The 26638-nt window shown below is 44.2% G+C and overlaps 2 protein-coding genes and 1 non-coding gene across 17 annotated transcripts in view; 2 read left to right on the top strand and 1 right to left on the bottom strand.

The window, feature by feature from the left end:
• Rps10l6 (ribosomal protein S10-like 6) overlaps positions 1 to 26638 on the top strand; it is a 489065-nt gene that overhangs the window by 385844 nt on the left and 76583 nt on the right. The gene's annotated exons all lie outside the window — the stretch shown is intronic.
• Positions 1 to 26638, bottom strand: part of Fermt2 (FERM domain containing kindlin 2) — a 95393-nt gene that overhangs the window by 11269 nt on the left and 57486 nt on the right. For 9 of the 15 annotated variants that reach the window (XM_063274086.1, XM_063274085.1, XM_063274084.1 and 6 more), the window contains exons 4-8: positions 13299 to 13433; positions 6575 to 6607; positions 6040 to 6265; positions 5724 to 5826; positions 2785 to 2892 (exon numbers count right to left, since the gene is read on the bottom strand). In XM_063274086.1, the coding sequence (XP_063130156.1) occupies positions 2785 to 2892; positions 5724 to 5826; positions 6040 to 6265; positions 6575 to 6607; positions 13299 to 13433 (605 nt within the window). 15 annotated transcript variants of the gene reach the window in all.
• LOC120097298 (U6 spliceosomal RNA) lies at positions 14903 to 15009 on the top strand. The gene has a single exon (XR_005494508.1). It is a non-coding gene; the product is annotated as a U6 spliceosomal RNA (small nuclear RNA).

Here is a 26638-nt window from a genome sequence, read left to right on the forward strand (position 1 = left end):
AGGTCTTCTGTGGGGATGAACTAAGCCACTTGTTTTACGTCACTGGAGAAAATTAACCCTCACTACCGTACAATCCCAACCACTCAGGACAAAGAGCAAAGAGGAAGCCAGTTCCACTCTCCCCAGTTCTGGGTCCAATGCTTCATCTCAGCTATGGAAGAACAGGAAACAGTCTCCATGTGTGGAAAGGGAATGTGTGGGTACAGTTAGACTGCCCTTCTAGCTAGCTAGGTAGCAGACTTTGGTTTAGAATTTTCTAAAATATAAAACAGTTGATTTTAAATGCATGTAGTGACTCAGAATAGTAACAATATAGTAAGTTTTGATGTCAAACCTGAGAGACTTTATTTATACAGAGATCAACAGAATCTGGTGTGGCTGCTTCTCAAAGTGTAAGCGGCTCTGAACTTCTGAAGAAGACATTTACCCGATGAAGTCTATCTGTAGGGAACTCAATGCACGGGCCTGCAGCCAATCACCAGCGTCCTGTATTCTAACACTCAGTAGTAAACTTCCTGGTTATACCTTCAAGGAGGGCAAATGTGAGATCTTTAAGGAGACAGAAACTTCTATGGTAACTAGTAAGAGCAAAGTACTCAGGCTGTCAGAAGAGACCTCAAATGTGGAGAATATTGAGAAACATGAGGAAAGTCGGTTAAAAAGCATAGGCATCCTAGAAATCCTGACTCAGCCTGAAATCTGCATTTTTACAAAGCACTGTTGCCAATCCTGACCCAACAGGCCATGAGAGTCCACTGGAGGGGTCCCGGCGGTGGACAGACCAGAGAGTCTAGCTTTGCTTCCAAAGGCATATGGCGTTATCAGTCAAACGTTACAGCACACACTTGTATCTAAATGCTTTAAAAGCTGTCCTAATAACTTTTTTGACTTGTCAGTTTTTTGGATCTGTACTCTTAAGAGTCGCTCATTATATTTATCTAGATTCCAAAATGGTTCAAGGGGGCTATGCCCTGAAGGCTTTCAGTTCCTGTGAATGAACGAAATCTAAGTCTTGCTGGGGTATGTGTCAGTGGAGGATGCCTGCTTATTAGCATGTGAAGGCTTTGGGCTCAGTCGTGAGCAACAGAATGACAAAGACGACGCTCTACAATGACATCCATGGCTGTAAAACAGACATGCCTCATAGATCTGATGTTGGTAAAACTCCCACCAGAAAACAGTAAGTCTGTGTGCACAGCGCAGAAGTCACAGAAGTCACTCCAGTGACGCTCCCAATAAACGGTGCCCAGAGTTAATTCAGGAAATTCTCCAGACAGTTGAACCCACCCAGAAACAGTGCAGAATCTTAATCATCTCCCTAAAGTAACCGATGGATTCGTCAACCAGCAAGAACTTGCTTTCTGGTCGTCTGCCTCCCAACAGTGACTCTGGTTGTCACCGTGAACTTCATTTGGAAGGCTGAGAGCATTTTTGTGTTCTGAGGAAAGAAATAAAATCTCTACACTGAATGCTTCTTAACTGGGGGTCAGTCCAGCTTCTCCCACTTCTGTTTACAGAATACCAACTGCACTGGGATCTCAGGGAGGACTGGACTCCCATCATAACCCAGGCCTTCTTGCCAAAGCCCCTCTCAGACACACTGACATCTGAGAATCAACCTGGTGACAATGGACATCACTGCTTCTAAGAACTCTGATTGGTCTAAAGCCATTTCACTGAGGGCAGATCAGCAATGGGAGTGGATAATTTTTAAGTAGGTACCACGATAATTCAGAAGCATGTGGTATCCAAGGCTCACACTTGAAAAAATACTAGTTTTAAAAAACATTAGCTTTCACTTAATTATTAATATCATAAAACAATTATGTTTATCTTGGTCTCTTGAGCTCTTGTTACTGAACAGTCATTATTTCTGCCACAGCCAGTTAGAAATGTGCCTCCTTATCAATTTAATATTGTCAGTTTTTTATCTCCAAGAGAAATAAAAACTTCAAATTAGTATATACTGGGAGGGAAAAGACCAATTTCCCCGCACATGATACAAGAAAGTAACCAAAAGTATCATTGATTCTTATTTTAAAACAAGACAAAATCACGTTTCTTTTACTTTCTTAAATGTCCACTTTCAATGTCTGAAAGTTTTCATTCATTTATTGTGTGTGTGCCCATGCACCATGCACGTGCACATGGAGTTCAGAGGACTTTAAAACCAAACAGAAGGGTTGGGGATTTAGCTCAGTGGTAGAGCGCTTGCCTAGCGAGTGCAAGGCCCTGGGTTCGGTCACCAGCTCCGGAAAACAACAACAACAACAACAACAACAACAACAACAACAACAACAAAACAGAAAAGGACGGGCAGTGGTGACGGGCAGTGGTGACGGGCAGTGGTGACGGGCAGTGGTGGCGCACACCTTAATCCCAGCACAGAGGAGGCAGAGGCAGGCCGATCTCTGTAAATTCAAGGCCAGCCTGGTCTACAGAGCAAGTTCTAGGAGAGCCAGGACTACACAGAGACCCTGCCTCAGACTCCCAGAAGTCCTCCTGCCTCTGCCTCTGCCTCCCCAGGGCTGGGACTAAAGTGCCGTATGTCCATCCTCAGAAGGCAGTCTTTGGGAGCAAGTTCTCTCTTCCACCAAGCAAGTCCCGAATATCAAACCTGGGTTATCACGCTTGGCAGCAAACATCTATGTGCTGCGCCATCTTGGCAACCCTAAGTGCTACTTTCTACACAGCAAAAGGCACACCAAAAATGCTTGCATAATCAGTACACCAGTCCCCCCAGCCCACCCCCGACCCGTAAGTCATCCCGATTCCCTTGCCAACCTGCAAGGCCGCGAACATCATCATCTCTTCTTCCGTGCACTCGATCTCTTCTAGGAGGAGAGCCCACTTGGCCTGCTCGTAAAGCTGATTGATTCTGATGGCGTCATACTGCAGAACAAAGGAGACGTGGTCTGTAATACAGTGTCTTCAATACCAGAGAGTTCTCGACGAGAGATGGCTAAGCAGGTAAGAGTGCATTCTGCTACTGTGGAAGAACCAAGTTCAGTGCCAGCGCCCACTCGAGACTGCTCACAACTGCCTGCAATCTGAGCTCCAGAGGGTTCTGATACCTCTGGCCTCTGTGGACACTGGCACTCACACCTAAATTTTAAAATACGTCTTTAAATAGTCTCTTTTAAAAACACTTTATTGGGGTTGGGGATTTGGCTCAGTGGTAGAGCGCTTGCCTAGGAAGCGCAAGGCCCTGGGTTCGGTCCCCAGCTCCGAAAAAAAAAAAAAAAAAAAAAAGAACCAAAAATAAATAAATAAATAAATAAAAACACTTTATGAGTGTTTTGCTCTTGTGTATGTTTGTACACTGTATGCATGCCTGGTGCCCGTCGGGTCCCCTGGAACTGGAGTTATGGAAGGTTATGAGGCGCTGTGTGGGGCTGAGAGATGAACCCAGGTCCTTCGCAAGTGCTTTTAAGCAGTAGTCTACCTCTCTAGCACCTCTTACTCACCGTGCTGAGACAGGGTCTCACTATGGAGACTTGGGTGGCCTGCAACTTGCTATCAGACTAACTGGTCTTGAACTCAAGAGAGCCTCCGGCCTCTACCTCCTGTTTGTTGCCATTAAAGGCACACGTCACAATGCCCAGCTAAATACTTTTAACGCATGGCAGAAAGTGAATGTAATGTTTTTGTCAGCCTTTTAGTGTCAAAATAATTCTAAAGAAGGGACGAGAGCCATTAGTGTTAGACATGGCATACCGTATAATTACTCAGGTTTAAGCTCAGTAGGTGGAGGGAGTTGCCTAGTGTGACAGAGGATTTAATCCCTAGCACTGAAGGGAAAAGGGGCTGATGTAACCACGGTTACAGTTTCAGTGTAAGAGCCCTAGCCTGAAGCAGGGTACGGTGGTGCGTGTCTGCTAGCCCCGCACTGGAAGCGTACGGCGGGAGGACCCTTCACGTTAGGCCACACTGTGCAAGCCTGCACAGAAACTCCTTGTCCCCCAAAACAAAGCAAATCCCCATGAAATTGGTTATTGCTACAGCCTTGTAATCTGCACCCAGAGTCCGAGGAGTCACAAGTTTGAGGCCAGCCTGGGTTTCATATAAGTTCCTGGCAGCCTATGCAGAACGGCTGGACTGGCTCAAAGACCAAACACAGAGTAAAGGGGCGGGGGAGGGGGATGAGAAATATAGCTGGAAAACATTAAAACAAGGTACAAATAGAGATGGGTTTTAACTGCTATTTTGACTTACCACAATAAAACTCAGTGAGAACAAATTACTTTGGGACATACCTGTTCACAGAGTCCCCCCAAAGAGGTAGGTAGGTCCTCAAAAGGGGGAGTTATTTTAAGTATTCAAAGAAGGCAGTACATATACATTTTGTGGAAATAGATTTGTTATTAGACTGTCCATTGGAATATATTAGCAAAAAATAATGCTCTTAAAACGTTAATCAACCCCTGCCTCCCCCTGCAACCTATGACTAAAAGCAGATATGTGGCCAGAAAAAAAAATCTCTTAATAGTTCTATCATAGTTTGATATAAATATATATATGTAAACATAAGGAGATATGTAAAAAAATTACATGAGCACATAATTTAAGACACTAGGTCAGTGGTTCTCTGGGGTGTGTGTGTGTATGAGAGAGAGAGAGAGAGAGAGAGAGAGAGAGAGAGAGAGTGTGTGTGTGTGTGTGTGTGTGTGTGTGTGTGTGCTGGGGTCCCCCAAAGCCATCAGAAAACATACTTACACTACCATTCGTAACAGTAGCAAAATTAGTTATAAAAGCAACAACAAAAATGATTTTATAATTTGGGGCTACCACGATGTGTGGAATAGTATTATGGGATCGCAGTATTAGGGAGGCTGAGACCCACTGCACTAGCTACAGTACAATTCAGACAGGAAAACACAGCAAAAGCCACGAGCCTCTCTCCCCAAGGAATCCAAACCTCTGTGCCACCTGCTCTTGGGGAAAAACAGATTTTCAGAGCAGAAAAGCAGAGAGTCAGAGCTGAGCAGACCGACGGGTCACAGAACGAGTGGCAGTGGTTAGTTACTAGTAGGACAACGTGTGGACTTTCAAACATACAGAGCAGGCTTCCCGAACACCTTCAATCCCAGCACCAGTGAGCAGAGGCAGGTGGATCTCTGTGAGCTTAGGCCAGCTTTATCTACACAGAGTTCCAGGATAGCCAGGGCTACCTATCTCAAAAACAAAACCAAACCCCAAAAGCTAACCAAACAGAACACAAAACAAAACACCAAAAAATACAAAAAGTCATCTTTTAGAAAATTATTTAATCTTAAAAAGTTACATTTTTACTTAATGTACATTGGTGTTTTGCCTGCGCGTATGTCTATGTAAAGGTGTTGGGCCCCCTGAAACAGGGGTCCCAGACAGGTGTGAGCTGCCCTGCGGATGCTGGGAACTGGACCCAGGTCCTCGGAAGAGCAGTTCTCTTAACCGCTGAGCCACCTCTCCAGCCCAGAAGATTATTCTTTATCTTACGATATACTTGCAGATGATGTATTTTTTTAAAAGTAACACATCAAAGAAAATATAATTACCTTAACAAAAGAGAGGAAAATGTTTAAACATGGCCTCAACCTAGGAAAATACCAGGTTTATTCAGAATGCAAATACGTTTCCCTAAAGGTCTGGCTTTTGAGTCTTACTCAAAGCGTGCTATAGTTTAACACTCGGATGAGAAGAGGAGCGGGGGTGGGAAGAGCCCTTTGATCCTCGGTTCCTACCTTTGGATTCAGATCGAAAAAGCTGTAATACTTGAATCGCAGCAGCAAGGCCTCGTTCTCCTTCACATCTTGCTCCATCAGAGATCTTGAGGAATCCAGCCACCTGCACAAAGCGGAGAACGGCCCTGAGCACTGCAGACACAGGCAACCACATCCCCCACTCGGTAAATTCTAACTTACCCCTGGCCAGGCCTGGTGGTGCAGGCCGTTTTAAAAATTAATCCCAGGACTTGGGCAGCAGAGTCAGGCAGTTCTGTGAGTCTGGACCAGCCTGGTCTCTGACGAGACACCCTGTCTCAAAAAACCCAAAACTTACCCTTGGTTGGTTTTTGCTTTATCAAGAAGAGCTTGAGGCTTGAACATTTTTGCCAGTATTTCTGGTGATGTTACCGGCTGACTGACAGCAAGTATCCCGGGATTGCCTTCTGACAGGGCACTGTCACCAAACCAGGCGGAGGTTGGTGACAAGGGGCTTCCATCGTGAGCGTCGTAAGTAGGGGTCATTGTTTTACTATAAAGTCCCGGGCTTGAGTATATGCTTCCTAGTGAGTGAGAAGAGATGGCTGTGAGCAGCTGTGGGGAGCCTCAGCTCAGTAACGACACACACTGCGGCAGGAAGCACACTGAGCCACAAGCTTCGATCTGGAAGGGAAGCTCTTAGTGCATTATGTACCTGCCTCAAAACACAGGAACTCTGCTTGGGCATCAGAACACACAGTACCAAAGCCGTGAGGGTGTAATTAAATGGCAGAAACTCTGAGGAAAAAGCCGGTTGGAAGGAACTAGGAAGTAGGGCTATGGCTGAAGCGAGCAGACCGACACACTGTGTGTGGAACTGTGGTGAGGCTCACCTTTCAGAGGGCCAATGTAAAGAACATCAGTGCCTATAGGAGAGGAAAGAAAGGAATTCAGAAAGCAAAGGAAAGGCAACACAGAAGACAAAAGAATGAAAGGAAACGGGAAGAGAGAAAACAGACTTGCCCCAGTTGTGACTGGTATGTAAACGCATCAACCACCTCAATACATACAGAAAACACACTAGCTAAGGACGCATGTTCTCTGGCTGGAATAACAGAATTAAGGTGATCAAAGGCATCGAGTAAAACCATTTGCATCAACTCCGTTATATTTGGTGGTGTCCTGAGGTTCTGTTTTGTTTCTGAGACAAGTCTCAACACCATGGTCCAGGCTGGCCTCAAGCTTGACTCATTTTCTGGATATAATCATGACTTTAAAAAAGAAAATGTGCAATTGCTGTTACATTGTAACTGGACGTGAAAAGAAGAGTGAAGTCCACTCTCCTCCCATCATCTAATTGGAGAACGTGGGCAAGAATCCTCCTTCCTCCCACCGGTGTAAGCACAGAAGCCACGACGACGTAAGAAGTCACAGTGAGATGGAAGGGATTTCACTGAGTGTAGGTGGATCTTGTCAGCCACCCGCATCTGACCTGGTGTTTCTGTGTACTGTGCTGTGCTCGAACAACCTGTCGATCTGAATGCCGTAGGCAGAGAGGGGGCCTGAAGTCTGTTCCACCTTTAAAGCAGACACTGGGACACAGCCCTGAGGCACTGTTCACTAAGGAATCATTTTCAAACTTAAAGCCATGGGCCATCCTTACCAAAGGCAGGCATCAGTGCCCCAGGGCACTTGGGCAGAGAGTGACTCTGCTAAGGCAGTACAAAGAAATACAGTATGGGAAATATTAGTGTCTAGGCAGAAACCTGATTATTTAAAAGAACTGTTGAATAAACCTTTCACTAAAAATGTCAGAATATTGACCTCCCCCCGCAAATATACTAGAATTATTTAGAGCCTAGTAAAATTAAAACTGACCACTCTTTATGGAATTTCCAATACAGAATGTTAACAGAGCACACCCAGGCCTCTTCACTTTCAATTTCCTACAGTCTGCACTTTACACACCATAGTTTCTATTTGTCTTATGGAGACTACAGGGTAACAACTCAGTCAGTGTCCCAACAAATCGACTTTCACCCTGGAGAACAAACTAGGGTGAAGGCCGACCGGTCAGAAGGCCAGGAACCAGTCTGTCTCGGTTGCCTGCAAGCTACCGTCATGTACAGCGACTCAAACCACCCCCAGCCTGATTGCTTAGAGCCCTGGTGTCAGGACAGGAGAGGCTTCAGTGAACCCTTTTGCACTCATTTCCCAATCCTAGCTGCACTGCTGGGTCACAGGGCACGCATACTTTAAATTCCTTCAGGTCCAGCTCAAAGGCTAATACTAACAATCTTGTTTTCTTATTTGCCCGAGTTTATATAACAAACATTGAAAAGAAAGAACATAGAAACAGCTGGCTCTTGAAACGGACTATCCAAAGAATAAGTTTAAAAGTAACTTCCATGGGGTTGGGGATTTAGCTCTTTAGCTCAGCGGTAGAGCACTTGGCTAGCAAGCGCAAGGCCCTGGGTTCGGTCCCCAGCTCTGGAAAAAAAGAAAAAAAGGAAAAAAGGGAAAAAAAAAAAGGGTTGGGGATTTAGCTCAGTGGTAGAGCGCTTGCCTAGCAAGCACAAGGCCTTGGGTTCAGTCCCCAGCTCCGAAAAAAAGAAAAAGAAAAAAAAAAAAAGTAACTTCCACTATTAGCCTAGCTGATTCCCTGTATTATCTGACTTTGTTATAATGAAATCATATTCAGTATCTGACTTCTGCAATAGAGAATGAAACTCACTGGAACATAGCACTGATTGAAGGAAAATCTCACACATTCTCATATCTATCTATCTATCTATCTATCTATCTATCTATCTATCTATCTATATCATTTTAGTTTGGAAAAAATTGAGGAAAATTTCAACCTTCAGTATTTGAATATTTACTCTGTGTGTTATCTATCTATATCTTTTGTTCTTTAAAGAATAGGTTTAACAGTATTTTGATACTTAAAATGGTCAAGATCCAGATAGGAAAAAAGTTGCATCCTACATAATTTTTCTAGTAAATAGAATATTGATTATATTCAATATTAGTGTAGAACCTACATTTTCTTCTTTCCTAGAGCCTTCTGATTGGTATTGTTTTTTTCCAAGAAAAGTTTCTAATGAGATCCTTTCCACCTATATAATGAACTGATATTAAATTTCTTTGAAAATTAATGACTACATTACAAAAGTGTGCTTTCGGTCTGTGTGGTAGTGCATAGCTGCTGACCCCAGCAGTGGGAGCTCTAAGGCACAAGAACTGTCCAGTCTGAGGCCAACTCTGGCAAGCATAGTAAATTCATGCCAAACAGGGTGATGGAGCCGTCAGAATTTAGTGTGTGTGTGTGTGTGTGTGTGTGTGTGTGTGTGTGTGTGTATGTGTGTGTGTGTGTGTGTGTGTCGGCCAGGCAGAGTGGAATTCAGCTTATATACATACATGTAAGTTCGTAATAAAAACGGCCCTGTAGGGGTTGGGGATTTAGCTCAGTGGTAGAGCGCTTGCCTAGGAAGCACAAGGCCCTGGGTTCGGTCCTCAGCTCTGGAAACAAAACAAAACAAAACAAAAAAAGGCCTTGATTGCATTGGTGAGACACAGGTAAGTGCTCACCACTGCGAATCAGACGCTATGCAGAGAAGAACCTGTACAGCCGCTTTATGACTTGTTGGCCACCGATTTTCCTAATAAAGCAGAGTGTGTTCTAAAAGAGGAATATCAATCTAAATGAGCACGGCTCAGCCAGCCTTCTGACAGTCACTATTAGCATAACTTGGAGGAGCAGAGGAGAAAGAGCCTAGAACCATAAATCATGACAAAATTACCGAGTGCTTCCAACTCTGCGACTGTCTGCGTAAACAGTCTCTTGAGCCTCTCACACCCAGAAGCGGTTTCCAGTCATTTGTGTGTCTTGGGATTCCTGTGTACACTGATGCTCACCATTGGTTTCTGGGCTGCAAAGCTCACTCAACTTCCCAGATACCTTTACGCTGTCCGATCCCAGGCAACTAAGCCTGAGTTTCTCATGCTACCTAACTTGGAACTGAGGTGAGTCAAACACTAGCTCTGTACGTCCTGTTTGGGAAAACAAGCTGACAGGGAACGTGGTCTCCGACAGCTGCACCCTTCCAACAACAACCCTGGCTTTCCTTTCCTAAAAACGTGGGAAGGGGCTTCAGATGGCTAGGTGGGTAAGGCTGCTCTTCCAGAGGACCCAGGTACGTTCCCAGCATCCACATGGCAGCTCACGACTGTCTCTAACACCAATCTAGGGGTTCTGACACCCTCCTCTGGCCTCTGCGAGCACTACACACACGGCATGCACAAACATGCAGGCAGGCAAAACACCTACAGAGAAAAAATAAATCTCAAAATGAAAAAAACCAAAAACAAAAAACTGAAATGGTCTCTTGCAAAGCTGTCCAGCCGTGTCCTTAGGACACTCGGCTGCTGGAAAGGTCAAGCCTGAGGAAAGAACTAAAGGATGATGCGTGGCCCAGAAATGAAGATCAGCTATCGTCTGAGCGAAAAGGAAATCACCAGTATTAGGCAAGGGAGGAGGGCACCATGAACTCTACACTACGGTGGACCGCAATTCTGTCCCCACACAAAGAGGAAACCCTAGTGGGTGTGGCGCTCAGACCTGCAGGCAGTGGAGGGCTGCGGGTCAGCACTGCAGTATGGGAGGTCAGAGTGATGCACACGGCAAGCTCCAGCCCAGCCAGGCCACACCAAGGCTCCACTCAACTGAAAAACAGAATCAACTCACTAAGGAAGGAAGGAGCAGTAATTACAAAATACCACAAGGGCACTGGTGTAAGAATCTGGACTCTGGCGACTGGACACGGCCTCGTGTTTCAGGACTCTTATTCCTCTGCTCCTCCAGAGGACCTGAGTTCTGTTCCCAGCACCCAATGGGTGTTCCACAACTGCCAACTAATTACTCCAGAGTCAGGAGATCCAACACAGTGTTCTGGCACTGCACCCATGTGTACCCCCCCCCCCCCAGTTATAAAAAAGGATTCAGAACTCTGGCCAGCAGACACACACTAAAGACATAATACACTTTTAGTCCTACATAAAAAAAGGAGTGAGTATGTTTTGAAGACATTATCTGGCCCTAGTGTATCCCCTCTCTTGGTTGGAAGAGATCTTCCACTGTCATCTGGTAACACTCGGTGACATCTGGGGCCAGCTATTATCCATGTGCTCACCTGAGCTTCTAATCCTTGCTATCCATCAGAGCTCCTGCAACTGTCTTCCTAATTCCCTAGGGTGTCTGGCAGAACTCACAAACGCCCTCCCTACATCACTCCTTCATAACAGAAAGAGTCTACTCAGGCGTTGCCAGAGGGAACAGGGACACAACACAGCACACGGAGGTATCTACACCCTTTGGGAACTCTGCATGGCCCCTGGGTAAGGTCACCAACTTGGAGGCTCTGAGTCCCTTTCTTTTGAACTTTGATGGAGGCTTAATCACAAAGGCAGGATGGTTCCTGCTATCACGATGGTTTGCCTGTGACTGCTCTCTGGGGACACAGGGGTGAAGCCTGGTTCCCAATGTGGCAGCACTAAGAAGTAGCAGGACCCATAAGAGCCAGGATCAGGGCTCTGGAACACTGACTTCAGAAGATGGGGTAACGCTTGTAAGATCCTGACTGAGTTCTTCTGAGGGGGCTGTTTTAAAGGTTTGACTTCTGAGTCCTACTCTGGTCTCTTTCCTCACACACGGTGGTATATAAATCATCAGGCATAGATCTTTAACCAGACTGGCATCATGGCCTTCAACTACCACACTGTCAGCCATACAAATGTCTTTTATGAGCCTCTAGCCACAGGTCCTTTATAACTGTAACAATGACTAAGTCTCCTGCCCTTCTCCCTTCCACAAGATGTCTGGGAGGTTCGGGTGGTACCAAATCTCTAATCGTATAGTTGGCTTCTCTGATAACCAGTCCCCATTCTTCAGGCTTTCCAAAGGTTACCTCATTAGCACAGACTCGGGCGTGGATAGAAGGCCCTTGTTGTAAACCACAACCTCCTTCATGGCTTTTATTAAGGCCTCCATCAGAAACACTGAAGGGGGACCAGACTGTTGCCTTAAAAACTGTTAGAACTGTTCTATGTAGGAGAGTGAGGTCTCAACCACCCATTTCCTCCTCCAAAATTACCAATTAGAACTGAACTAAAAAAAATCTTTCTAAAAATACTTTTCCTTTGTAAATGATTTCAGAAACCAATTGATCGATCACATACTAATAACTTCATCATCTTCCTATCAGGTACTCTCCGTTGTGGTCTTCAACCTCTCTGGAGGCGGCTACCCCAAGAGAGGGCTTGGCCGAGATATTTACCTCTTGGAATTTCTTTTACCAGGATCTTTGTCTGCTATCATTCCTTCTGCCATTTTTTTTAAACAGTAAAATTATGACCTCTGCCACATCTTTAATCCTAGTAGGCAGGTCTCTGAGCTCAAGGATAGCTTGGTCCACAGAGAGAGAGAGACCCTGATTCAAAAGTCAAACAAATTAAACAAACTAAATTCCTCAACCCATAAAGCTGAATACAGCCTGAGATGAGTGATACTGGCCTCTGAATTGCTAGCACGTTTTCCAGTTCATTTAGCATTTATGTAGAACTCCTTTAAATATAGACTGTTTTCAACCTTCTGAGCAACTGTTCCTGTACGCGGCTTCACTAGTGAGTAGTGAGTGCACGGTCTTGTTTGCCTTTCTCCGAATCCAGTCAGTGCGTGAGCATTAACAGTACAATACTTCCCTAACTTTCTTGGGCTGCAATTCCATCCTCCTTAAAACATGGGCAGTTGCACTCTGACCTCAAAGGCTGGCTGGGAATGCAGTTCCCAGAGTGCATCACACAGCTTTGGACAGCATGGTTTGTGCCTCAGAAGCGCAGGCTTTCATCTGCACCAGGACAGAATTTAAATGGCCAGGAATGAATTACATCAAGACCAAGTTCAGACACGTGCAGCAGGGAAGATCGAAAGTAATGGGTGGCCAATGGAAATGTGGCAACACGACGGTGGTATGTCCGTGCCCAGGACTAAAGAGCCACTAACCCATTTAGTCTCCCAGTGATGAGAATCACCTTCCTGCCTGAGGCATGCCATACATTGAGTGGGTTTTAGTTTAAAGCAAAAAGGGTCGTCAGGGACTCCCTTTGTGTGGGGAATGCACAATTATTAGAGCATACAACTCACTATAAACACAGAGAGTTGTAAGATAGGACAATACTTAATTCAGTTGGGGAAGGGATGGGTGGGATATGAGAACACTTCTCGAAGGACTTCTGAGGAAAAAGATAGGGATGCAAAGAGACCAGGATATGCAAAGCACAGAAAGGGCTGAAGGTTTTAGGTGTTAATGTATCAACAAAACAGTGATTCTTTTCACACTCTACCTATAAAAGAAGCAAACTAAATAACCACGTTCAACTGTAGAGTACTCTCTCCAGACTCTGTGACCAAAGACCCACGCTCCTTCTTCATCGATCCAATCAGTAATGATGATGGTCAGGATCGTACAGCACTGTGACTGAGGAGAGGTTTAGGGGACTGGACCACTCTCCTGACCTCTGTGAGCCCCATGTTCTGCCTTTGCTGAATCTGGGTCTCACCTGATCCAGGCATGATAAGAGGTCCTTCCAATTCAAGTGCCTCATCTTCAGACTGGTCATCTAGCTTTTTCTTTTTCTTCTTCGTGGGATCTCTGGGTTTTTTTAAGAGAGAAAGTTCTTCAGGGTGTCTTATATCTGTTGAAGAGTGCATAAAACGAAAACAGGTTAGTTCATGAAGTTTATCTAATCTAGTTTGAGGTATGAATTTGTCATTTCTTTCTGTTTCTGGATGTCAGCATTCTGCCCAACACCCATACCACAATGGAAGACTGATGTATATGACATGCTAAAAGTCCCCAAAATTACAGCAGGAGAATGTCCGTCTAGCTCACACAAGGCCCTGGAGAAAATAAATCCAAAGCACTCTTAATTCATTATTTGCTGGTAAGTATAATGACCCCAAAATTGAACAGAGAATCTACAGGGCACAGAAGGAAAATGCACTAGAAGGGGTGGTACACTGCCTTTAATCTCAGGCAGGTAGATCTATGTGAATTCTAGGCCAGCCTGGTTTACACAATGAATTCCAGGACAGTCAGAGCTACAGAATAGACACTGTCTAAAAAAAAGCTGTCCAAAAACCATAAAAAAATTCCTAGGAGTCTTATTTATATATTCACTCTGTCCAGGATTTTGTACTAGCTGGTATCAGACACTGTCTATGTCATAAAGTACATGTGCACACGAAACTAATAATAAACAGGCATTTTCTTTTTTTTTTTTTTTTTTTTTTTTTTTTTTCCCTTTTTCTTTTTTTCAGAGCTGGGGACCGAACCCAGGGCCTTGTGCTTGCTAGGCAAGTGCTCTACCACTGAGCTAAATCCCCAACTCCCAGGCATTTTCTTTTAACTTGATATGCATGGGTGTCTTGCCTACATGATTGTCTGTGAGATACCATGTGGGTGGTGGGAATTGAACCCTAGACTTCTGAAGAACAGCCAGTGCTCTTAACCTCTGAGCTATTTCTCCAGACCCAAGCAGATATTTCTTACCTACAGTATAAACCATGTTCCTGAATTGCAAGATCCATCATTATCCCTCTCCCAAAACTAGTGGGACCTCAGTCAATTCCCCCATGGCTGATAAGCAGGCTAAAATTGTGTGTGCATGTGTGCAGCCTTGAATGCATGCATGGAGACCAGTAGTCAGTCAGCACCAGGCATCTTCCTCAATTGTACCTCATGTTATATTTTAGGACAAGGTCTCACACTGAACTTGGAGTCCTGGCTGGCTAGGCTGGCTGGCCAGTGAACCCTCGTGACCTCCCAGCTCCACCTCCCGGTGTTGATGTTAGTAGTGAATGCCATCACGCTTGGCTTTCTACATGGACGTCAGGGATCCGAACCCAGGGCCTCATGCTTATGCGTTAACTGTTTAGTATTAAGCCAACTCCCCACCCTCACAGGTTATAAACCTACATGAAAATGGGACAATCTAGAGGAGACAATGCATTCCTTGATAAGAATAAAACTCTGAACTTAGACTAACTGATTTCAATTCATCGTAAAGCTCCAGCAATTAAGAGATGGTCAGAAAATTGTGGAGAGTGCCAAGGCAATTCAAATGGACGGGAAAACCTTCAACAAATACTGCTAAAGATTCAGGTGCTTGCTTTGGCAGCACATATACTAACATTGGAACAACACAGAGAAGATTAGCATGGCCCCTGCGCAAGGATGACACGCAAATTCGTGAAGCGTTCCATGTTTTTAAGGATCCAAAGAGCTTCAGGGGGTTTGCAACCCCATATGAACAACAATGCCAACCAACCAGAGCTTCCAGGGACTAAGCCACTACCCAAAGACTGGACTACCCATGGACTGACCCTGGACTCTGACCTCATAGGTAGCAATGAATATCCTAGTAAGAGCACCAGTGGAAGGGGAAGCCCTTGGTCCTGCCAAGACTGAACCCCCAGTGAACGTGTTTGTTTCGGGGAGGGTGGTAATGGGGGGAGGATGGGGAGGGGAACACCCATAGAGAAGGGGAGGAGGAGGGGTTAGAGGGATGTTGGCCTGGAAACCGGGAAAGGGAATAACAATTGAAATGTAAATAAGAAATACCCAATTTAATAAAGATGGAGAGGAAAAAAAAGAGAAAAGATTCAGAGTTTTTAAGGAGAACACTGACATCTACCTAACTCGATGTGCTAAAATTCAACTCTTAGTGACTTGTGAACCTACATCTAAGAGTAAGACTAGGGGGTTGGGGATTTAGCTCAGTGGTAGAGCGCTTGCCTAGGAAGCGCAAGGCCCTGGGTTCGGTCCCCAGCTCCGAAAAAAAGAACCAAAAAAAAAAAAAAAAAAAGAGTAAGACTAGAAGACACAGGTAGACCCAGACTGCTTGGAAGGGCACTGGTGCTTTGAATGAGATGTTTCCTCCAGACAAGCTTGCATGTGTCCAAGCTTGTCTCCCAGCTACTGGTGCTGTTGGAGGAGGTTGTAGAACTTGTAGGAGTCTTGATGAAGAACTATGTCTCTCTGAGGAGGCACTCACTGAGGGGCTTTGAGGGCTTATAGCTTTGCCCCACTTCCAGTTCACCCTCTGCTTCATGTGCAAGGAGTCGTGTTCAGTTAGCTTCCAGCTGCTCCCACCGCTTCTGCTGCTTGGTATATCACGCCTCCCTGCACGACGGACGCTTATACTCTGGAACTGTACCAAATAAATGCTTTCCCCGGGAGCTGCTTTTGGTCCCAGTGTTTTGTAAGAACAACCGAAAAGTAACACATACCCTCCCACCACCACCCCACAAACTGCCCTTGAGGCTGGAGAGATGGCTCGGCAGCTAAGAGCTCTTGCTGCACTTACAGAAGACCCACGTTTAGTTCTCAGCACCCATACGAGATGGCTTACTACCACCTGTAACTCCAGCATCGGGAGGTCCCATGCCCTCTTCTGGCCTCTGTTGACACCGGCACACATGTGGTACACATACATGTAGGCAGGTAGGGAAACATAAAATAAAAACGCATAAAACTTTAAAAAATTTATTTTACTTCAAACGAATTAACCAAGAGGGATGGAACTATATCTCAGTGGTTAAAGTGCTGGCTGCTCTTCCAGAGACCCAGATCTGAGTCCCAAGACCACATAGAAGCTCACAAACTCCTCTATTTCCAGTTCCAGGGGATCCAATACCCTCTCCCTGCCACTGAGGGCACTGAATGTATTTGGCCCTGAATACATGCAGGCAAGCACATATACACATAAACTAAAAATAATAAACTTAAACAATTAACCAACCTGAAAGGTGCTGTTCGGAAAATAAGGAGAGAAGCAATATATTGGTAATAAAATGTTTAGAGACTTGTATTCAAAATTTGTGGATATATACTATTCAAGAATAAGGCCACTGGGCTAAAGACTGGAATCAACTCTTTAAAGAATAGCCCAGAAGTACATGAAAAGATGATGGGTTACCACTCAAAGAAATGTGAATTAACTTATGAAATAGCACTATTCCCACATCCCACCACACCCTGGACAGAGCAAAGCATGTTCAAAGACACACGGGTAGGAGCCGTGACACAAGGTGAGAGCCATCTGCAGCTCTCACACGCAGCTGGGATGGGAAGTGGCAGAATATGTGGAGACAGTTCTTCAGTTTCTCAAGAGTTTAAGCATGTAGCTAACACACTACTTGGACATTCTCCTATACACCCAGGAAAGTGAAAAGCACGTTTACAACAGCTTTATTCATAAAGCTGGGAGTAACTCAAATGGTTAAAAAAATGTGGAATTTGCATATCATCGGAAACAATGCTCATACAATGAAGTCCATTCATCAGGAGAAAGAAACAGCCTACTGACACATACTATAAAGTGAATGACTCTAAATTAAGTGGAAAAGGCTAATCTGAAAGGAGAAAATTGTGATTAATATCTATAGTTTCACTAATGAAATTCCAAAGAATGAACGAATCCCAGTGACAGAGAGCAGCTGAGTGGTACCAAAGGACCTCTGGCAGAAGATGGAAATCACTGGTTTTTAAACTGTGGTGAATTCAGTGTAGATATACTGTGTGTTGAAGCAGGAGGATGCCAAGTTTAGGCTAGACTTTAGAAAGTGGGTTCCACAGTAAGATCTCAAAAAACCAAAGGTTTTCTTATTTAAACGGCTGTACACAGTTGTACATTGGTTACAGCACAATCTACCTAACTAAAACAAAAACCCCAAAGGGTCAGGTATGGGGGTGCTAGGCTTTACTGGGCCACGAGGAGACCTAGACTCTGAGTTCAAAACCAGCGTGGTCTACACAGTGAGCCTCAGGCCAGGCAGAGCCGCCCAGTGAGACACTCTTACAAAAATGAGAAGTGGGGAGAGATGGAAAGGCCAAAGTGGAGAAGGGGAAAGAACAGAAGAAAGCAGGCTGTCACAGATACTCAACCACAGGACCCATGGGCTCACAAGTGGCAGCTCCCAGCTTCAGGAGGTGTACATTTGACCCACTGGATGAGTCCGGAAGCTGAGTCGGGAAGCTCTGTCTCAAGGAAACCAGAGACTAAGATCTACTCTCCGGCTGAAGGGCCAAGAGACATAATTTAAGGTAAGAAATGCACAACCAAATTACCCAAACTCAAACCCAAGATCCTTGTTTACCCAGCCTCTCAGAGTCTGACTTCTGAGTGTATCGACTGCTATAAAAATTAAGGGACAAGAATGGTTTTGTTTTACAAGTCTCCTTTTGTCCATGAGGCACACATTCCACAACTCTCAAGGGATGCCTTGAAACTCAGATGGTGTCAAGTTCTACAGGGACTCTTGTTCATACATACCTGTAAGAAAGCACACTTCTAAATCAGGCACAGTAAGAGATTAAATGGCAAACAATAATAGAAAACCACTACACGGACTCTTAACAAAGCTACATAAATATAATGTTGCCAATATCTGTTTGGTGCTCCTTTGGTGCCTGAGACAGATATTCAAGGGCACTTTTAGGCTTCTTTGCCAGCGCTGTGTCTCTCGCACTGAGACTCATAAATAAGAGTTAAACACAAGCCGTTGAGAGCTTATCTCATAATTTGATGGCTACTGGGTGACTGGGGGCAGGGGGTGATTTACCACCAGTGAGGCAAGGAGAGATTTCACTACACTGTTCAGAAGGATAAAAAAACTTAATGATTGTTGATTTCTGGAAATTTCCATTAAATATTATAGAACTGTGCCTGACCACTGATATATGGAATCTTGGGGAGTAAAACCACAGACACAGTGGGAATATAAATTCATGTAATATTTTCTTCTAATTATAAGAAAGTAAAGTTGTGCTAAGAATTGAAAATAGAAAAGGTATGAATTATTTATAAATGTTCTCTTTTTTGTTTTCTTTTGAGATGAGAGCTTGCTATGTAACTCTGACTATCGCAGAACTTACTAGGTAGACCAGGCTGATCTTGAACACAGAGATCCACCTGCCTCTGTCTCCTTTAAAATATTTTCGTATTGAAGCGTAATCATGTAGATAATTTTAACATCTACACAGTATTCTCTATATATATATAATGGCCACTTCTAATTCTTATGTCCTCGTAAATATTTCTACAACACCTAGGTTCATCTTTTTTCACACTGTTATTTCTTTTGCAATTCATTTTTGTGAATGACTGGGTTGCTACCAGAGGCCATGATAAGGCAAAGGTAGAGCTAAAGGCTTATATCTTATTTTTTAAACACTGGCTTTGAACTCTGTACGTAGCTGAGAATGACCTTTGACTCTAGGTCTTCCTGCATTTACTACCTTCCAAGCAAGGGCTGGGATGACAGATATGATGGCTAGTTAGTTGTAATTGACAACTTAACACAATCTAAAATTAGTTGTGAATACTCTGGTTTCTCTTCAGATTGTATAAATATATATATTTTTTTGTCTTTTTAAAATTACCTAGGAAGAGGGTTTCAATGAATGACTGTCTAGATCATGTTGGCTTATTGATATGTCTGTGGGGGACTGTCAGAACTGATGTGGAAAGACCCTGTCCACTATGGGCAGCACCATTCCCCAGGCTTGGGTTCTGGAATATGTCATCTGACAGGTAATTACTATCTAGGATATATTTATTTAAAGACTCAAAACATTAAATATCCCCTCCCCTTAAATCAGGCAAGCAAGAATGAGCAAATGAATCCCACAGAAGAAATACAGAAAGGGCCAGAGAGGTGCTCCATGGTTACTAGCATAGCACTGGCTGCTTTCCCAGAGGGCCTGGGTTTGGTTCCCAGCACCCACATAGCAGCTCATTACTGTCTGAATTCCAGTCCCATAGGATCCAATCTGACTACCACAGGCACATCACACATGCAGTACATGGACATATACAAAGGCAAAACATACACATAAAATTAAATTTAAAGATTAAATTCCAAAGGAGAAGAAATACAGAGAGCCAATAAGTATTTAAAAAAAAAAACACAAATAAACCAACATTTAACATCATTAGTGATCAAATAAATGCAAATAAAAATGACACTGAAAATCCATTTCACCCCAGTGAAAGTGGCTATCATCCAAAAATCCAATGTGGAGCTAGAGAGATGGCTAAGAATTTAAAAAAAAATGCTGGCAGTTCTTTCAGAGGACCCAGACTCAATTCCCCTCACCCACATGGCAGTTCATTAACTGTACGTAACTCCAGTCCTAAGGGATCTAATGCCCTCTTTGGCTTCCTTTGGCACTTGGTACAGACATGGTACACAGACATGCAGAGAAACATACACAAAATGAAATAAAACAAAACAAAAAAAACCCTTTATCACTTCTAGTGATCGTGAACTAGTGCAGCCACTATCTGCTCCACCGTGCTCTCCCTGCCACAATGGATGGAAACTTCTAAAACTGATGTCCCTGTAGATGGCCCTCCCTTTCAGCTGTGTCTCTCACGTCTGGGTCACAGTCACAGTGACTAACGGCTCAATACACCTAGATGTTTATGAGCTGTGCCCTGGGATTTAAATGCCATCACTGCCACGTTTGGAGAAGAGACGGACATAAGAGGACTCCATGCTGGGCTGGAGAGACGGCTCGGCTCGGCAGTTAAGAGCACGCTCTGCTCTTGCAGACACGAGTTCTGTTCCCAGCGCCCACCAGGCGGCTCACAACCACTTTTAACTGCAGTCATGGGGGATCCGACTCCTCTGGCCTCTGGGGAACCTGAGCTCACGTGCACCTACCCCCGAAACAGACAGACAATACACATAATTAAAAATACTCTCTTAAAGCTCACATCATGCTTCGGCACTAAGTGGGGGCAGGCTGGTGGTGGTGACAAGCTCTCTCCCCGCATAGTTGTTTCCCCTTAGAGGAATTACATCAGTATATGGGAAAAAGATCCAAAATACCAGAGGGCACAACATGACTCACAGCTGAGCCGTGACACACTTCCACCATCTCTGTGTCACTGACCAGCTGACCATCAAGCATGTGTCATTTGAAGTCTTAAGTGTTTCTGGAATGTTTCCTAGGTTCTGAGAATTTCTGCACTGCACATTCATGCATTGAGATTTTTGTCCCTAAGTCACTTCCTGTCCGGCTCACAGCTATAAACGTAACTGAGACAGCAACAATGAACCATTAACTAACTTTTAGTCTGTCCTAAGCAGACAAGGACTTCTTAACCAACTGGGCCAACGCAAACTGCTTGTCCAGTCAAAACAGTAAACAATATCGGACTGACTGATAATCTAGATGGACTACACAAATATTGTAAACAATAAATGTGCCTGGAGACCTTCCCTGTCTGGGGTTCTCAGGCACTCAGCATGCCCAGGAGCTTGTCTGATAAACGTTTATAGCTGGATTTTTCTCAGAGTGTCCAGAAGCATGGGCGCCGCCTCAGTCTCCTGCTTGTTGACAGTCCCACCCTTGATCTGCTTAAGGCACTGGCTGCACAGGAAATGTGAGTAGTTGATTCTCTTTTAATTCTAATAATGACGAGTAAACCCGATCAATCACGTAGGAGACTTTTACTAATAAGGGAATTTAGAATTTACTGATTTATGGAGTAGAGAGATGACTCAGGGATTAAGAGCTCATAATGTTCTTGCAGAGGCCCAAATTCATTCCCCAGCAACCACGTCAGATGCTCACCACTGCCTGTAACTCTAGTTCCAGGGGATCCAACCCCCTCTTCTGGCCTCCATGGGCACTGCTGCACTTACATGCATAAACTGGCATGCAGACACACACTTACACAGTTAAAAAATAAAATCTACTGACTTCACTTTGTGCCTTTTTTTCAGGAACCGGGAAATCTAAAACATCTAAATTACGTCTAAGAGTGGGGCTCGAGAACAATCTAGGACTGAGTCATGAGAATGTCAGACAAGACATACCATCCCACTGAGTGGTAAACACAGCTGGCATTCATGAGCCCCATACAGAGCAACATCCTTGCACTTCTTGCCACTGTATGAGATACAGACACACAGTGCGAGCGACCCAGGGCTCCAGCTGCATTTGAAGCAGAGGATGGCCTTGTCAGGCATCAATGGGAGGAGAAGCCCTTGGTCCTATGAAGGCTCGATGCCCCAGAGTAGGGGAATGCCAGGGCAGGGAGGCAGGAGAGAGTGGGTGGGTGAGTGGGGGAGCCCCCTCATAGAAGCAGGGGGAGGAGGAATGGGAGAAGGGGTTCCAGAGGGGAAACCAGGAAAGGGGATAACATCTGAAATGTAAATAAAGAAAATATCCAATAAAAGAAAAGAAAATAGAATAGTGGCATTTAACACTTATGAAATCAGTATTATCAAACTGCCTGATAATCTAGACAGACTACATAAATATTGTTTGTGTATGTATAACACAAGTGCGTGTATACATGCATACATATAGAAATTATAGAGCCTAGAGATAGAGGAACTAAGAATGAGTGCACTGTGGGTGTCTGAGGAAAGTACTTTTAGATTTTATTTAAGATTAGAGACTTTCTTGTAAGTTTCTGGTTAAGTATAGTGAGGCCGAGCAGTCATTCTTTTTTCCTTTCCAAGATGACAAACACCTCCTGTAAGACTCCAGTGAGGGGTGGGGGCAGCAGGAAGGACTATCAGAGGCACATGAAATGGGACACGTGTATAATCCCAGCCCTCGAGAAGCTGAGGCAGCAGGATTTCTGAAGTTCAAAGCCAGCCTGGGCCACAAAGGAAGATCTTGTTTCCAAGAAAGAAAACCATGAACCAATACAAACCAAACAATGTAAAGAAATAAGCCAGACAGAACAGCAGGAACTGGCTGACCAACAGCGTGGTAAAGTATTGAGAGGAGAGACAGGCGAGGGCCACTGACTCACTGGGTCAAATGCTAGGAGCGAAGAGACACGAAAACCAAACCACTGTGGATGGAAACACACCCTGCCAGTCTTCTGCTCCGTCACTGTTAAATCCACTCTACCAGCCTATGGGATCCTGTCAACAGACACTGTAGGAGCACAGGATAAAGTCCTTGAGCTGGTGAGATGACAAACTCAGGGTGGGGACTCTGCTCCCAGGCAGGGCAGTGAGCTAAGCCCCTCCCAAAACTCCTTATTAGAAATCTAGGGTGCTTTTTCATTGAACTGTGAATGGACATTTAATAAAGCCTTCAAGGAGATGAACTCTAGAGAGACAGCCCTTAAGGGTCCTACCCCTGGCTCTTCTGCATTTCAACAATGAAGGGCACTGCCATGAAGGTTACTAAGCAGCTGATCATAGGGAGAGAGATGAGTTGTCTGGATGGGCCCAATAGTCACCTCATCCTTTATAAAGAAAAGAGAGGTCGAAGAAAGAGACACCAGAGAGACCAACGAGGAGAGGTCAGATGAACTTGAGGAGAACTCAGGAGGCCTCAGAAACAGTGGGTAAGACCGTACTCCTACAATTACAAGGAACAAAACTGTGCCCCGAAGAACCCACTCTCAGAGTGTCAAGGAGGAAACGAAGACCTCAAAGGGGACCTAGGTGAGTCATGATGCTGTGTCCAGACCCTCAGCCTATGAGATAAAACTTCTGTGCTGTTTTTGGCTACTAAATTTATGATATTTCCTTACGGTGGCAATGAAATGCTAACAGTTTCAAATATGAAAGTCAGAGATGTACATAGCTCAGTAGTAGAGTTCTTGTATGCACAAAACAAGCAATACAGGAGAAGCAAATGAAACTACATCAATAAACATGCTAAAAAAGACGAGAGAAGGGCATCTGAGAGACCACAGAACAGCAACGAAGCAGGGACCAAGAGGCTTTGGGTATTAACAACAGGGGAGGGGCTTCTATGCATCCTTACTATTCCATGAGGTGCAACTGTATTAAAGCCAGTGATCTTAAATCTATTGATCATCTGTGCGACACCCTCGGGAAATACAAACACGGAGAATGAGCATGTGGTGTCACAGTGAAAGACTCCAGCAGAAGACGTAGTTACTACTAAGAGAGTCAACTCAAGAGCACACATCAACAGCAAACGATCAAACAAAGGGAGAAGAACCAGCAAGGACACAGACACACAAGAATCAGGCCCTCAGGCACATCCATAATAACAGACTGAAATAAATCCCTAACCAGGGGACATCACTATGAAATTTCAAAATGGCAGAGTAAAGGTCCTACAAGTGAAGAAGCAGTCCACAAAGAAAAGATGAAAATAAAGATTCAGAGCACTGACTGGAGAGATGGCTAATTGGTTAAGAGCACTGGCTGTGACCCGAGCAGGGAAAATCTGATCCGTGACCCCGAGTGAAGGAAAAGGAAGCGGGGGAGGCAGGAAGGAAAGCAGGAATTACCCGGACTAAGTGCCAGCTACTAACAACAGGAGCTACTCTATGCATAGTGTGTGCGTTTAAACGGAGAAATAAACATTATGAAGAGAAAAAAGAAAGGTTCAAATAAAAATAATAAAATCAAAATCAAGTATGAGGACAACATACTTGCTTTGGTAAACACACTGGGCAGGGTAATTAGCATAATTAGATAGTTGGCAGAGGAACAGCCAATGAACTTAAAGACGTAACAAGAGACACTACTGAAAATAAGACACTTATGCATCACTAAAAGGAAACAGAAAGCACACACAGAATGACAGACAGCTCTGGAATTCCACTAACCAGAAAGCAACTTAAAGAACAATTACTAGAGGGAGGAGAAGCTGGCACTCTTCAGCTATCCTATGTTTCAAACCGCCAGTTTCATTCTTGTTGCTGTAATAAGACAATCTAATCAAAAACAACTTATAGAAGAAAGGACTTCTTTGGGTTACATTTCCAGGTTATAGTCTATAATTACAGAAGTGTCTCAGAGTCAGGAACTCAGGACAACTGGTCCCATCACATACACAAAGAGAAATGAATGCATCCACATGGCCTGTCTGCTAATGAGCTTTCTTTGCTCTCAGAGCCCAGCTTAGGGAATGACGTTGCCCACAATGGGCTCGGCCCTTTTACATCAACAAACAATGAAGACAATCTTCTACAGACATGCCTACCTCTGTGACACTGTTGACTGCTGCAAAATTCTTGCTCAAGAGCTGCACAAATCCAGTTAAGGAAAAAAGAAAAAAAAAGAAAAAAATACCCAATAGTGTTTTAAGTAAAGTAATGATTTTTCTGTTTAAGCTATATTCACATCCATCCTGAACACAGGTACAGGCTGAAGTTGGACACTCCTGAAAGCAATTACTATGAAGACAAAAGTGGAAATAGATCATAAGTCACCAGTAGAGAGAACTCTAATCACAAAGGACAACTAACTAAACCCTTTAGTAGAAAGTAAAGAAAATAGAATGAGAGAAAATAAGAGATCACAAACTGGTTTTGACAAACATTAAATCTTTTTGCAATAACATTTCAAAAAAGCTAGCCACTCACTAGGAAAAACTTAAAACATGTCCAATAAAGTTTCTACATTCAGAATACGTAGAAAATGTCTGTAGTTTTGGTTTTTTTTAAAGATTTATTCATTTTTATACATGAGTACACTGTAGCTGTCCTCAGACACACCAGAAGAGGGCATCAGATCCCATTACAGATGGTTGTGAGCCACCAGGTGGTTGCTGGGATTTGAACTCAGGACCTCTGGAAGAGCAGTCGATGCTCTTAACCGCTGAGCCATCTCTCCAGCCCATGTCTGTAGTTCTTCCAGATAGCCTACTTTATAAGGGAAGGAAAAATGGAGGGGTGAAGGGTGGGGGGAGAAAGGGAGGGAGGGGTGGAAAAATGAGGAAAGGGGGGAGGGAGAGCAATCATGGGGCCTGGCATAGGATTTTAAAACCTCAAAGTCCACCCCGCCCCCCCCCACACACATTGTCTCCAACAAAGTCACACCTCCTAATCCTTCTAATCCTTTCAAATAGTGCCACTCCCTGGTGACAAAGCACTCAAGTGTAAGAGCCTACTGGGGAGCATTCTTATTTAATCCAGGGCACCAGGCAACAGGAACTCTCAAGGACTGCTGGTCAGAATGCAAAATAGTATGGGCGGTTTGCACTGGAGCTGGAAATTTTCATTCTTTTAAATTTCCTGTCTTATGACCCAGAATTCCTACAAGAATTACAAGTAGATGGCTTAGCATCTTTATTCAACATTTTAATCTCTCTTACTTACTGTGTGTGCATGTGTAGGGCCTGATAACCATCTGCAGAAATTAGACCTTATGCAGTAAAGGGTCTGGGGAACTGAACTCAGGTCTTCTGGCTAGGGGCAAGCACCTTTACCTGCTGAGCTATGTCTTACCAGTCCAGCAGCTTTATTTACTATAGTCCAAACTGGAGGGAATCAATGTGCCCTGAGATTGCTATTGTAGTATTACTTTTTTGTTGTTGTGATAAAATATTGTGACCAAAAGCAACCTATAGAAGAGTTTTATTTTGGCTTATGGTTTCAGAAAGGTAAGAGTCTATAATGATGAGAAACCATGGCAACAGGAACAGGAAGCTAGGAGACCACATCTTTTACTGTAAGCACAAAACAGACAGGGTGAGGTGGGCGAGACAGAAATCCCATTTCCAGCAACATACTTCTCTAGTAAGACTGCACAACCCAAACCTCCCAAACAGCACCAACCAGGGACCAAATGTGTAAATACCTCAGCCTCTAAGGAACATTTCCCACTCTAACCACCACGGGTAAATTATACGCGGAGGGCTGAACGGAATGTCCTAAGTGGGGAAAGCCATATAGAAAAGGCCACATACGCTATGGCTACACCAAAATGACATTTGAGAAAAGGCAGTCCTTGTAGTGATAGAAGACAGGTCAGTGGTTGGTGGGGCAAGAACAGCCAAGGGGACGAGGAAACTCTAGGACTGAGGAAACTCTAGGACTGAGGAAACTGGAGGGTGAGGAAACAATAGGGAGAGGAAACAATAGGGAGAGGAAAC

The sequence above is a fragment of the Rattus norvegicus genome, chromosome 15, assembly GCF_036323735.1.
Source record: "Rattus norvegicus strain BN/NHsdMcwi chromosome 15, GRCr8, whole genome shotgun sequence".
Classification (NCBI taxonomy): Eukaryota; Metazoa; Chordata; class Mammalia; order Rodentia; family Muridae; genus Rattus; species Rattus norvegicus.